At 38.7% G+C, this 15,047-nt stretch overlaps 1 protein-coding gene and 1 pseudogene across 9 annotated transcripts in view; both read right to left on the bottom strand.

The window, feature by feature from the left end:
* Positions 1-6,999, bottom strand: part of SLTM (SAFB like transcription modulator) — a 49,686-nt gene extending 42,687 nt beyond the window's left edge. For 6 of the 9 annotated variants that reach the window (XM_047766241.1, XM_047766239.1, XM_047766242.1 and 3 more), the window contains exons 1-3: positions 6,723-6,986; positions 6,355-6,456; positions 5,666-5,753 (exon numbers count right to left, since the gene is read on the bottom strand). In XM_047766241.1, coding sequence (XP_047622197.1) covers positions 5,666-5,753; positions 6,355-6,456; positions 6,723-6,884 — 352 coding nt within the window. In that variant the 5' untranslated portion in view covers positions 6,885-6,986. The other 3 variants (XM_047766243.1, XM_047766244.1, XM_047766246.1) reach the window with 2 other exon arrangements.
* A 7,348-nt stretch (positions 7,000-14,347) lies between these two features.
* Positions 14,348-15,027, bottom strand: LOC125120749 (protein FAM204A-like; annotated as a pseudogene).
* Between the last annotated feature and the right edge of the window lie 20 nt (positions 15,028-15,047).

Genomic DNA, 15,047 nt, shown 5'->3' with positions numbered 1-15,047 from the left:
GGGGGCAGGCATCTGGTATCTGTATTTTTAAAAACTCAAATAACTCTACTGTAGAGTAGATTGAGCATAACTGAAGAAGTTGGAGTGAAAAGAATGTAAGAGGAAGGTTACTATTTTCAGATTCGCCAAAGAAAATTTAATAAAACACCTTTAACAAAACACTACACATGGTATGAACCTATTTTAGTTCTTAAAAAGGAAAAAGAACCCTTAAACATAAACTTCCTATGAGTACATGCACATGTACACACAGACCTTAGAGCAACAAAACGTTACCTATGATAAATTCAGGATGGTGGAATTGTAATTTTCATTTTTTTGTACTTTTCTGGATTATCTTTTTTTTTTTTTTTTCCATTTTCAGCTGCCCTAGAGCATAAGGAGTTTCCAGGCCGGGGATCAGATCTGAGCTGTACTTGTGACCCACACTAAAGCTGTGGCAATGCCAAATCCCCCCAACCCACTGTGCTGGGCTGGGGATTGAATCTCCATCCCAGTGCTCCTGAGTCACCACTGATCCCACTGCACCACAGGGGAACTCCTGGATTATCTAATTTTTTAAGTAAAAACATTTCACTTTTATAATCTGGAAAACAATTCTAATAAAGCTATAATGCAAATTACTATTCCAGGGTACCAAGATTGCCACGTAAGGCTAGCTAGGGCTGTGAAGTTTATGGTGTGAACAGTTAACTCCTGGAATTGCACAACACAAAAGCCCTTTTATTGTAGTATGTGAGAACTACCACAGAATTGACTAAACCAGTAAATTTCAGCCTCAAGCCTTAGTTTAAGAATTTTTCAGTCTCTTCATGAAAGTCATTTCTGATGTTACCAACCAACAATAATGATTTCTTGGAGTTCCCACTATGGTGCCGTGGGTTAAGAATCTGACTGCGGTGGCTCAGGTCTCTGCAGAGGTGTGGGTTCAATGCCTGGTGCAGTGGGTTAAAGGATCTGGTACTGCCACAACTTCAAGGTAGGCCACAGCTGCAGCTTAGATTCAATCCCTGGCCTGGAAACTTCCATAAGTCCTGGGTGTGGCCATAAAAAAATAATACTAATACTAATGATGATGATGATGATTTCTTTTTTCCTCTAATTCTTAGACAATTCTCACTTTCTTTTATAAGAGATTGTGAAAGAGAAGATAAGGTTTGAAGTCTTCTGCCCTTAATTCAAAATTCCTAGAAGATGAATGACTTGGGAGAAAAAAACTCTTAGAGAAATAGAAAATTTTACCTGTATCCCCACCAGGATCTTTGACACACACCCCGTATAATAAAATAGCTGAAAAAAGCGAAAGTGATTCAATGATAAACAATCTACCACAGACAACTGCATAAATCAAATGCAAGTTTTAATGGCTGAGATAAAAGAGCCTAGTTTTGTGAAATGAAAATGACATACACAACTTCTGAGGCCGAACAATATTCCAGCAAAAGTTATGAGGCTTTCCAACATAGCAGCGACTTGGTGAGGGATAAAAGGCCACTGCCAAGATTCATGTGTTCTAAAAGTAAGTACATTTCAGACATCAATGTTTAAGAAGTCACTAGTGCTGTTGAGAAAGGCACCTTAAAAAGAAAAAATATTTAGTAAGATAGTAAAGACTATTAATCTCAGATATTCATGCTTCCTACAAAAAAAATACGCAATTAAAATGAGTGCCAAGTCATTTTTTTTCAAGTCCCCCCCAACCCCCAAGCCAGAGATCAAACCTGCATCAAAGCAGTTACCCCAAGCCACTGAAGTCGAGTATTTTTAAAAGCAGTTGTTAAGCAAGTCATCACATGGTCCTCAGTATTCATCTAACAAATATTTTCTGAGTGCCTATTATATGCCAAGCAATATGCTAGGAATCATAGAGACTAATGTAAATAAAAGACTACATCCTTACCCTTACGAAGCTTCTAGCCCAGTCAGTACCCAAAAAAGAATTATGACAATTTTGTCCCCAAAACCCTTCTCAATGCCACAGATCTAATTAAAGTTTCCTTAGCATCCAAACATACTACAGTTTAAAAAAAAAAAAAAATTTGAGTTCCTGTCGTGGCTCAGTGGTTAACAAATCTGACTCGCATCCATGATGATGCAGGTTCGACCCCTGGCCTCGATCAGTGAGTTATGGATTCAGCGTTGCCATGAGCTGTGGTGTAGGCTGCTGATGCAGCTCAGATGTGGCGTTGCTGTGGCATAGGCCAGTGGCTACAGCTCCAATTTGACCCCTAGCCTGGGAACCTCCATATGCCACAGGTGCCGCCCTAAAAAGCAAAAACAAACAAAAAAAAATTGCAGGAGTTACAGTACACTATGATATTGTATGATATCAAACTCATTTTATTTGGATATTCTTCTGTGGCATACAAATTTTAGAAAGCTGTACACAGAAAACATGCAATTATACTAACTAGTATCTTCCACAAAAAAAATCAGGCATTGTATGTATGGATACACCTATAACTCCCAAATATACTTGTTTCTAAGTGAAAGCAAATCAGATTTTATATAGCAGTTTAAATCTTTTTTTAAGCCTGCAAGTATGCCAAGTGAGTTTCAACTCAGTATTATATAAGCTTCTGTACTGGTTAACTACTTAAAGGAACTTTTGCCGAAATTAAGACATGACTCTAAAGGTTGAAAATCCAAAGAAATGATATCCTATTGGCAGATAAACCCAAAGAAAGTTTAAATCTATAATCTCTAAAACAAGCTAATGAGGAGTTAGCTCTACCTGTTTAACTGCTTTCTTAGCGCACACCCAAATAATGACAGTAAATCTCACAGTGAAGCTTTCTTCTAGGTTACTTATTAAAAAGTTCATAGCAAAGAGAGGGTGAAAGACTCAGAAGTGAGAACCAATCCAAGCTACAAATTTCACCATATGAACTATGCAAATAGATATTTGTAATATTTTACAAATATGTTGATCATAAACATTAGAACCCACTATAACATTATCAACGTTTGTTACAAGTTTGTGAGTTTGTGCTTATAATCACATTAAATTCTACAATATACTAAAGAATGCAGGTTCCTTTTCCTCTGATCTGTTGAAACATAATTTTATCCCCCCAAAATTTTTAAGAAATAGTGACCCTGCACTTAAAAGAAAATGAGCTCAATATTTTACCTAAGCAATTTTTCAAGACCCACGAAGCATCTCTTGCCTTATCATTTAACATCATTTAACTTTCCTTTCATTTGCTGCATTAAGCCACATTATCATCACAATTATTTATTTTCCTAACAAGCTATTAAGTGCTATGTCTTGCAGATGTCCACATGAATGCCTCTAAGCAATCCCTTTATTTTCTTCCTTTTCTAGAATTCTCAGCTAAACATATCCATACTGAAGTGAGGAGAAAAGTGCTAGCTTTACTATTCCTTATACATATATTTTAGGTGAACAGAGAAAAATTTTCTTCTGGTTCCTGGTTACCTATAACTAAGACACCTTACAGATAGTCTGATAAATTTTCCAATTTTATAAAAAGTAAGTAAACCCACTGAAGGAAAAGTAGTGTGACCAAATGAAATTACTTTCAAGGTGATACTGCTAAGCTTAGTGAAACAATTTGGCAAAAAGAACATCATATTAAAATAATTTATTGAATCTTAGTTTTAAAAATGGTTAATTTGATTTTTTTTAAAGTTTCCATGTTCGAATTTAATGTCTAAAAATTATTTTTAAACTTCTTAATTTACACTAATCTTGCAAGGATCTTAACTGTAAATTAATTCAAACTAGGTTCTTGGTTTAGGATTTACATCAAGATCTTTGTAATTCATAGGATTTTCAGAACAATGATAAATGCAATTGAAGGAGACTTAAGAGCTATTTATCACACGTCCCAGAATAAGTTTCATGAAGTACTCAGTTGTAGTGTGTTGCAGACAAATGATTAATGTTACAACTCCTAACTAAATACCACAAGACACCTTAACATCCAAGTTATGGAAAAATGAAATTTCAAGTATCCTTATAATCCACATAAGAGGAAAAAAATAACCTACTATGATATACACACACATATACTGAAAAACTTCTTAAAATTATATATTGCTGAATTAGAATATTTCTAAGGGTAAAATGAATGAAGTTCCTAATGGCTGAAAAATAAACAGATATAGAGAAATTAAGAGTAGGTGAGAATGAATAAATCAAATGAGATTTACTTCACACCCTAAAATCAATAATTAGCTCGAATAACTTGAGACTACAATTAATATATAACATCTGTCAAATTATCACAAAGTGCTGAATAAATGACATGAACCAAAATTACTATAAGAAACCACTATAAGAAACATGTTTAATTCCTAATATACTTATTTCTGACTTTTCTATGCTTCCTTGTTTTGAAATTGCCTCTGGGTTGTCCCCAGAGGCTTCTCAACAGGAGCTTCTCTAAACACAGGGAAAATGTATCTCTCAAAGTGATACACTGAGTCAGAATTACATTAAAAGCCACAGACCTTCAAGATAACTTTGTTACTCCTCTAAACTACATTTCTATCTCTGCCATTACCATCCTATCCAGGAAATGCTTATTGGCCCTTTTCAATCTCCTTTGGCACAAATAGGGGACTCTTGCAAACCTACAAAAACTCCTATTGTGAGATGGCATCAAGATGTGCCTGGCCTGATACTCAGGTAGGCCGCTTAGACAAAACTTGACTATTCCCTTCTTTTCAAGGTTATTCCATTCAACCATTTTACTCTAGTTGCAATCAATCTGGTCTACAGCATGTAAGGGTAGCATGTGGATCACTTAAAGCAGTAAAGGTTAGAGTTTTAAAATGCTGCAGCTGCAGAGAACTTACAGGTTCCAAATACCCACATACCAGGATCCAAATACCCACATAATGTCTACTGTCTGCCACTATCCTCAGGGTATGGAGAAGAAATTTGCAATTATTTAAGTTAGGATTTCACTGACCAGAACCTTTTAAATATATATGTCCCATTTATATTGTTAAAACGTTAATTAAAACCACCTTTACCTACTCATTAAATCATCATATCCTAGAAATATGTTTTGGCCTAGCTTAAAAGTTATAAAATCTGAATCTTTAACATATTTCTATAAGGTAAATTTTTTTAAGCTAATTAGTCATGGATTTTTTTTTTCCCCTACCTTGTTAGTATGTTTGGTGAGGTCTTTTTGAATTTCGCTGAAAATTAGAGTGTATAATGGCATAAATGCAAATTAAGTTCTCCAAGTCAAACAAAATACTAAACACAAAGGTTATAGAATTTTATTATACTAGAGAAAACAGCAAGGAGCCAAGGTGAAAGATTTGGTAGGAATTCCATCAATACTCTGCCAATTGTGGGGCAAGGTAGACATATACAAAACTATTTTACTCTTCAGTAACTATTTTACGATGAAGGAAGAAACATTATGAAACTCAACTTTGTAATTTTTTCAGAAGCAATAAAGAACTGGTCTCACTTTCACGTCAGCTTCAGCCAAATCTTAAGGGCTACTAGTCACCCAAAGCCTGGCAACAGTAACTTTTCTTCCTTGACCCAACAAGGCAGAGTGCCAGAGGGAAATAGCAAAGAGTAGCACTATATAAACAGGGCAAGTGGCACAAGAGCAGAGGCAAGTTATATAACCAAAATATATTTTAAAATATGTTTATAACTCGTAACAACCTTTGCCTTTGGTTGGTTTCTTGTTTGGAGTATCAGTTGAAACAGTTAATTCAATATTATCTGGATCGCCTCCTTCCTCTTCAATAGCCTACATTAGAAAGAGAAGTTAATATGCTACACAATCTATCTAAACTTATTTTATAAAAACGAAATGAAAAAATAGCAAACCTCAAGCCTCAAGACGTCAGAATTGCCAGTCATTTCATAAAGCAACTTCAAAAAGGAGCAATTTAACTACACGAGAGACACTTTCAGGAGGAAATATCATTAGGTATCAAAATCACATGGAGCTTTATATTTTACCCAGTCGAAAAAATTAACTATCACATATTATCATACTGAACAAAAGTCTAAATATTCTCGATTGCAGAAAAGTTGCTAGCTACGAAAGCAAACAACTAAAAAGAGCTTTCCTAATTTCTATAATACAAACTTATTTCTCCTCTACTACAGTTTCAACACTCACTCAAACCAGAAAGATTATCCGGGATGAAAAAGCAGATTACTGCGCTAATGCATAAACAGAAAACCCAGCGGAAAACAAACCCTTTCTCTTACCCACCCATCAACTCCCACTATCAATTCCCCTCCAATATGGGGAGGAAACGGTTGGGCACAATTAAACGGTAACTTCGCAGAAGTCACCAAAGTAACCAGTCCCTATGAGGCCAAGAAATGCACGCGCTCACCATCGCTAAAGGCTGGGGACCGAGTGCCTCCCGGATCTCCACGGTCGCCCTTGGGAGGCCGCGCCGGCCAGCTGCAGTCCTGCCAGCCTGGCGAGGACGGCCCTGGGGAAGCAAGGGTGCGCTCGGCTGCGGCGGCCGGTCCCGGGCTGCTCGCTGGCCCAGGGCAGGCCGGGCCCGGCGCACGGAGGCGGGGGCGGGGGCGCCGCGGGAGGGTCCTAGCTCTCCCCGCGCGCGCGGGCGCCGCCTGGGGCCTCCCCACCGTGCCACCCCTCGGGTCCCGGCGGCTGCGGGTGGCCGGGAGCTGCGGCGGAAGTGGGGGCTCCGAGGCGCGGCCTAAGCTCGCCTTCCCGGCCCTCGCCGGGCCTCACCTGCTTGAGTCGGGAGACGAGCACAGTCTTGACTCCGGTGATATCCAAGTTCCGCCGCTTCAGCTCGGACTTGAGATCGATGACCCGCAGATCGGTGATCTTTTTACCTTCTGCCTGACCGGAGGCAGCCGAGGCTGCCACAGCACCGGTGGCGGCAGCCATTTTAGAAGAGCAGCGCGCGGCCGAGGCAGCCAGTGGGCTGCAGGGCGGCGGCAGCAGCTCCAACTTCGACCCAGGCCTCGCCGGCAGCAGGCGCCGCGCAGCGCTGCGCACAATGAGCCGCTGGCCCCGCCCCCTATTCGCCACCCCGGCGCAACCTGCAGCAGCGATCAGCACCCGGATGACGGGCGCGCGTGCGCACTTGCGCAGGGGACGGCTCCCCGCGCGCGCCGCGGAGCCTGTCTTGCCACCTGGGCGGTGCGACTTCATGCGTGGGCTGGGGAGGTCGGGCGCGTCCAACCGCACCAACGTCCATACCTCCATGGTTCCGCGCTGCTTCGTTAGCCATGTTTTGGCAACGTCTCTAGTCTTGAGCAACAGCAGTGTGCTAGGCACTCTCGGCATACATAGTTCGCGCGTTACTCAACACAGAGTAAGGGGCGTGTGCGCTCCGTGAACCTCTTCAGGGAAATACTTTAATCGGTTCTGCTGAATAATCAAAAAAATGTGGCCTCTGTGCACGAACGAACTAGTTTCCCCAGGTTCCATTCAAAGGCCGGAAAGAAACCCTAGGGCGGTTAATATAAAGAGCATAAAGGGTTATAAGAATATAAAGGGCTTGCCTGTGTGACAAGCCGCCCAAGCTGTCTCGGGGAAAACGTGCCTCTGCCCAGGAAATCTTCGTTTATTCTAAGACTGCCCATCTCACTGGAAAAACAGGACAACTTCCCTTCTGAACTGGCCAGTTTGTCATCCTCTCCGGGGGGTCCGGATGTCTCAACACAAAATTGATTACTGAATAAGGAGTTTAGTTTATAGGTGCCTGTTACCGTTCTCATATACTGTCCTCACTGTTTGGTCCCCCTCAAAATTTGGGACTCCAAGAACAATGACCATCTTATGCGGGACTGGCCTGTACAAGTGAGTAACTTTAGCCGGTATTATTAATCATCAAAGCATAAGCAATTATGGAATAAAATTATTCTATAAATGCCAAAAACAAAGTATGACACACACTTAATTCTTACTGGAAATTTCCTGGTTTTAAAATTGAAATAGATGAGTTTTATGTCACTTTAGGTTGCCTTTTCTCATTAATTAATTAGAACAAAAAAAAAAGGAAAAACTGGGTATTGTAAAATAATACCTGACATTTGGGTAGTTCTTTATAATGTACTTTGCCATGCAATAACCCCCTCATCCTTCCAAACCCTGTGAAGTAAATCTCTGCAAGGCTTAGAGGGGTACAATGGCTTGTCCATGTTCACATACTTGGCATGTGCTCAAATCCAGTCTCCTGATTCTAAATCCACCTCTGGGAGTTCCCGTCGTGGCGCAGGGGTTAACGAATCCGACTAGGAACCATGAGGTTGTGGGTTCGGTCCCTGCCCTTGCTCAGTGGGTTAACGATCCAGCATCGCCGTGAGCTGTGGTGTAAGTTGCAGACGCTGCTCGGCTCGGATCTCGCGTTGCTGTGGCTCTGGCGTAGGCCGGTGGCTACAGCTCCGATTCGACCCCTAGCCTGGGAACCTCCATATGCTGCCGGAGTGGCCCAAGAAATAGCAAAAAGACAAAAAAAAAAAAGCATATATATATATATATATCCACCTCTGTCTTTTATTATAAGTTGATTCAAAGTCATAAAATTTTAGAATTCAAAGGATCTTTAGAATCTTCTGACTTAATCCTCTCTCTCTTTCTCATAGATGAACACTAAGATTTTTACCTAGAAACTGCAACTAATTACTGGCCAAATTGGCACTACACCTTAATTTGCACACTGGTGCCTTTTCCACTCAGCCACCCTACTCTGACTGTCTGTGGACACTTATAAAAAGGGATTACATTAACCAAAACCTAATGTTATATGTTAAATGAATGAAGTTGTATTTTTAAAAAATCTAATAATGGGTTTATCTTAAAATGGAGATCTGTACCTTATGATCTTATGCACTAGAGCATCCATTTTGAAGCCAAATTGCCAAGATGAATCTAAATCGTCATGAGAAAACAATCAGACAAATCTGAATGTGGAATATTGCACAAAATTACTGCTCTGGATTCTTCAGCAAAGCAGTGGAGATATCATTTGGTATCAATGAGGGATTTGTTACAGGATCCCCTCAGATACCAAAATCTGCAGATGCTGAAGTCTCTTATATAAAATGTCCTGTTCTTTGCATACAACCTATGCACATCCTCCTGCATATTTTAAATCATCTCTAGATTACTGATAATACTTAATACAATGTAAATATTGTGCAAATAATTGTAAATACAATGTAAATGCTATGCAAAGAGTTACCAGTACATGGCAAATTCAAGTTTTGCTTTTTGAAAATTTCTGAAATTTGGAGGAGAATATTTTTCATTTGTGGTTGGTTGAATTCATGGATGACTGAATTCATGGATATGGAGGTTCCAACATATCATAAAAGTAAAAGTAGTAGAGTAGTTCTAGAATAAAGACAAGAAACAGGATCAATACAAGTGGGATTGTTGTTTTCCTGGATCAAAGAACAAAAAAATCTGGTGTCCTAGAGGTTAAGGATCTGGCAATGTCACTGCTGTGGCTTGAATTCTATCCCTGGTAGGGGAACTTCTGCATGCAGGGGGTATTACAAAAAAAAAAAAAAGTTGCCAAATGGAGAATTGGGAAATTTGGTTCTGTATTAGATTGTGTTATTGTACCAATGTTAAATATCCAGAGTATCAAATCGTGGTTATGTAGAATGTCCAAGTTCTTAGGAGATAATTACTTAAGTTCTTAGAGGTGAAGTGTCATTCCATCTGCAGTTTCTTTAATTTGTTTGCTTGTTTTTCCTTTTAGGGCCTCACCCGGAGAATATGGAAGTTCTCAGGCTAGGGGTCAAATCAGAGCTTCATCTGCCAGCCTACACCATGGCCACAACAATGCCAGATCCTTAATCCAATGAGCGAGGCCAGAGATCAAACCCACATCCTTATGGATACTAGTTGGGTTCATAACCCACTGAGCCACAACAGGAACTCCTCCAGTTTATTTTCAAATGGGAAAGAGAGCACAATGCGAGAAAGAGAAAATACAAATGTGGCAATAATTACAATTAAAATAAGTATGGCAAAATTTTAACAATTGGGGAGACAAATGTGGCAAAATTAACAATGGGAAATGTAGATGAAGGGCATAAGATTGTTCCTTGTATATTGTTTAAGTTTTTTATAGGTTTGAAATTACTCAGGGAAACCCATACATAAATCTAATTTTTTTGTAATAGAAAATAAAATGGACACAATATATTTTTCACTTTTAACATACAGGATATTTAATTTTGTTATTTAACCTATGATTCTTGCTTTTTGGAATTATCTAAATAAGCTACCTGTAAGTAAATCTTTCTTTTGTACAATATATATTCATCTTTTAGTGATATATATTTAGGTGAAGAAACATTATGCACTTATTTCTACATCAAGAACACTGCTAAATGGAGTTCTCATCGTGATTTGGCAGAAACGAATCTGACTAGTATCCACAAGGATGCAGGTTTGATCCCTGGCCTCGCTCAGTGAGTTAAGGATCCGATCTTGCCATGAGCTGTGGTGTAAATTGCAGATGCGGCTTGGATCCCACATTATTATGGCTGTGGCGTAGGTCAGCAGCTACAGCTCCAGTTCAACCCCTAGCCTGGGAACCTCCATATGCAGCAGGTGCAGCCCCAAAAAGTAAAAAAAAAAAAAAAAAAAGAACACTGCTAAAAAATGAAAACTTATATTTTATGTATAAAGTCTCTTGTTATTTGAGTATTTCTGCACTTATGTTATTTTGTTTTTATAAAAGCACATCATTAAATATCTGCTGAATATTTACTACCTGCAAGGTATGCCAAGTTCTAGGAAGAAAATGAGTACCTTATCAATATTGTTCACTATTGTGTGGGCTCCTAAGACAGTGTAGACACTCAATAAGTACTATTGCCTGAAGGAAAATAGACTGGCCTGTCCTTAGGAGGCAACCTAAGACATTAATCAACCTTGAAAACACACGTAAGAGTTCCTGTTGTGGCTCAGAGGGTTAAGAACCTGATGGGTATCCATGAGGATGAGGATTTGATCCCTGGCCCCACTCAGTGGATTAAGGATCTGGCACTGCCTCAAGCTGTGGCATAGGTCACAAATACAGCTCAAATCCCATGATGCTGTGGCTGCATGCTGCAGCTCCCATTCCACCCCTAGCCTGGGAACTTCCATATGCGGCAGGTGCGTCTCTAAAAAGAAATAAATAAATAAACAAAGACAAACACATGTAAAGTTGCAGATGTAGCTAAGGGAATGAAGGAGAAATACCCAGTTCTCTGAGAGACTATAATAGGAAAAGTTAACCTTTATAGGGATAGTTAGGATGATCCTTATTTTATGAAAGAGAAACCTGAGATTCAGAAATGTCAGTAAGTAGTCCAAGAGCATAGAGTTAGTAACTGAAAGATCCAGGATGATTCCAAATCTATTACATTTTTTATGCAATATCTTTTTTCCATCAAAGTTTATGTTCCCAAAAAGAATGTTGTTCTTTCCTCCTAATGCTAAGCCCCAATTTATACTGTTCACTCCATTTTTTTGAGACATCTTAGTTTCCACTAATGTCATTGTTCCTTACCCTAACTTTCAGACAGGCTTAAAGCCTTTTATATCTTGAAATACCTTGGCCTGACCCCCATATTTACTGTTGGCAATATTTGTACTATATCATCCTTGTCCTAATGAAAAGTGCATATATATATATATATATATATATATATATATATATATATATCTTCTGGTAATGACAGAGGAGGTAAATCAAATAAGTGCCCCCTCTGAGCTTTTTTTTTTTTTTTTTTTGGTCTTTCGTATATTTTAGGGCCGAACTCTCTTGGCATATGGAGGGTCCCAGGCTAGGGGTCTAATAGGAACTACAGCTGCTGGCCTATACCATAGCCACAGAAACATGAGATCCAAGCTGCGTCTTCGACCTACACCACAGCTCACAGCAACGCCGGATCCTTAACCCACTGAGAAAGGCCAGGGATCAAACCCTCAACCTCATGGTTCCTAGTCAGATCTGTTTCCATTGCTCCACGAGGGGAACTCTGATGTTGAGCATCTTTTCATGTGTTTTTTGTTGTCTGTCTTCTTTGGAGAAATGTCTCTTTAGATCTTCTGCCCATTTTTTGATTGTTTTTTGTTTGTTTTGATATAAAACCCTATGAGATATCTGTCTATTTTGGAGATCGATCCCTTTTCAGTTGCCTCATTTGCAAAGATTTTTCTCCCATTCTATGGGTTGTCTTTTCATTTTGTTTATGGTTTTCTTTGCTGTGCAAAATCTTTCATGTTTAATTAGGTCCCATTAGTTTATTTTATGTATATATTTTAAAAAAATATATTCTACTTGGGCTTTATTGAACTTTCTTTTTTTTGGTCTTTTTAGGGCCGCACCCAAGGCATATGGAGGTTCCCAGGCTAGGGGTCAAATCCAAGCCGTAGCTGCCAGCCTACACCACAGCCACAGCAATGCAGGATCCTTAACCGACTGAGCGAGGCTAGGGATTGAAACTGTGTCCTCATGGATGCTAGTGAGTATGGTTTCTGCTGAGCCATGAGGGGAACTCCTTGTCGAATTTCTTAAATCTCTAAACCCAGAAGATTTCCTGTGATCTTCTTTGATCCATTGGTTATTTATGTGTTGTGTTTAACTTCTAATTATTTGGGGAGATTTTCCAAATATCTTTCTGTTATTGAATCCTAGTTCACTTCTAATGGTAGGTTTTTGTTTTGTTTTTTTTTTGTCTTTTGTCTTTTTTGTTGTTGTTGTTGTTGTTGTTGCTATTTCTTGGGCCACTCCCGCGGCATATGGAGGTTCCCAGGCTAGGGGTTGCATCGGAGCTGTAGCCACCGGCCTACGCCAGAGCCACAGCAATGTGGGATCCGAGCCGCGTCTGCAACCTGCACCACAGCTCACGGCAACACCGGATCGTTAACCCACTGAGCAAGGGCAGGGACCGAACCCGCAACCTCATGGTTCCTAGTCGGATTCATTAACCACTGTGCCACGACGGGAACTCCCCTAGTTCACTTCTAAGTTGAGAAGATACTTTGAATGAATTCAACCCTTCTAAATGTATTGACTTGTTTTGTATCACAGAATATAACTAGTATAACTTGGTAAATGTACCATGTATACTCAATAAGAATGAGTCTTATTCTATTCCTGGATGTATTTCAAGTTGTTTGATGCTGTTACTCAGGTTTTCCATAGCCCTACTAATTTTTAAAATCTATTTATTCTATCAGTTACCAAGAGCAGAATGTTAAAACATCTAGAACTAATTATTAATTTGTGCCTCTCTCATTTAAATTCTATCAGTTTTTTTAATGTACTTAAGTCTCTGTCATTGGATGCATACACATTTAGAACTGTTATAATCTGTTAATAAATGTGAACCTTTTATCATTATGAAATGACTTTATCTGATAATATTTGTTTATCTAAAATGTACTTTATCTAATATATCCATTTAGCCTTTCTTTTCACTAGTGTTAGCATAGTATATCTTCTTCCATCCCTGAACTTTTATCCTACCTGTGTCTTTCAGTTTAGAGTATGTTTCTGGTAGGCAGAATATGATTACTAATGATTTTTTTATCCATTCTGACAATCTCTTTTAATTGGATTATTTAGACTATATACATTTAAATTTTTTGTGATTATTATATGATTGGGTTTAAAGCTACTATCTTGTACTCTATTTATTGCATTTTGTCCCTATTTGTCCCATCTATCCTTTGTTCTTCTCTCCATCTTTATAACTCCCCATCTAATATGTTTTATTTTAATTTTTTACACAGAAATTAATCAATTGCTTTTATTCTGTGACTGTGAAATAGCAATTCTACTGCCTCATAAAGAATCAGTAATTACTTTGATAACATTAAGATAATTAAAGTCATTTGTAAAGTGACTTACAAATTTGAGAAGTCTCATTATCAATTGAGACTTTCTTGCACTAATGGCTAATCCATTATAAACAAATGACAATCTTGAAAATTCCAGAATAACTCCAGAATAAGTGCAGTTATACTGAGTATAGATAAGAAAGCACAAGGAGCTCATTGGTTATGCTATACCAATAGATGAAAAGTAAAACTGATTTTATATTGGAGGTCCAGATAAATAAATAAATAAAATCCTATCTTTTACTCCTGTATATATGCTTAAATTTCCTGTACAAATAACAGAATTCTCTATGTCATTCACTTCAATAGGATGAACTCTTTAGAAAAAGACTAAAAAAGATTTGATAATCAACTCCAAAATGTTATGCTTATTTTTTCTACTTCCATCAATTTCCTGATATAGTTAACATAAGCAGGAAAATTTTTTTTCAGTAAATTGAGCAACTGAAGATTCACGTAAAGTCTCGAAGTTCTTAAAGAACTCTGGCAAGTCACATACATCCCATGTTGCATTTGGTTTCCCACCTCTTCCTTGCTTCAAATCCCCAGGCAAGTTTCTTCTTCTTTATAGCAACCTGTGAATTTTCAGCATCTTTTTTGGCTTTCACAAAGTTGTGACAGGCAATCACCTTGGCAATTTTTATACCAAGCTCTCGCTAGCTGGTTGCTGAGTTCCTCAGCCTTCCACAGCTTGGTCTATGCTCTTCTCAAGGCCCAACTTTTCAACTTTTGTCTTTTTAACAGGGGAGTCAAACCTATCATTGACTCCAAAATACTGGGTAAGCTCCTTCCACTGGGTTTCACCTTAGGACTGTTCAGGATGAGAGTCTTCATTCTTCAATTTATCTTTTCTGGACCATTATCTTTTTTTCTTTCTGGTTCTTGAATTTGAGGTTTTCTCTTCAGAATGTTTTTTATGCAGTTCTTGAATGTTATTCCACATATTTAAGGGAATTCCAGAAGGACACTCTTCATATACATTTACATTTGCCTCTGCTTCAGTTTTTGGTCCATTTGTAGGGATATCTGAGATCTGTTTTTGTAGTGATCCCATCTTCTTTACCTTCCTATAAATTAAATCCAGAGCTCGCTAATGTGGCTTCATTGTCAACTCAACATCACTTTCATTTAGTCCAGGAGTTAGCAGGCCACTCCACACCTTTTCTTCCATCCAGACAGAGCCAGCCGCCA

The sequence above is a fragment of the Phacochoerus africanus genome, chromosome 2 (assembly GCF_016906955.1).
Source record: "Phacochoerus africanus isolate WHEZ1 chromosome 2, ROS_Pafr_v1, whole genome shotgun sequence".
Classification (NCBI taxonomy): domain Eukaryota; kingdom Metazoa; phylum Chordata; class Mammalia; order Artiodactyla; family Suidae; genus Phacochoerus; species Phacochoerus africanus.
This window is presented reverse-complemented; position numbering and strand designations above follow the sequence as displayed.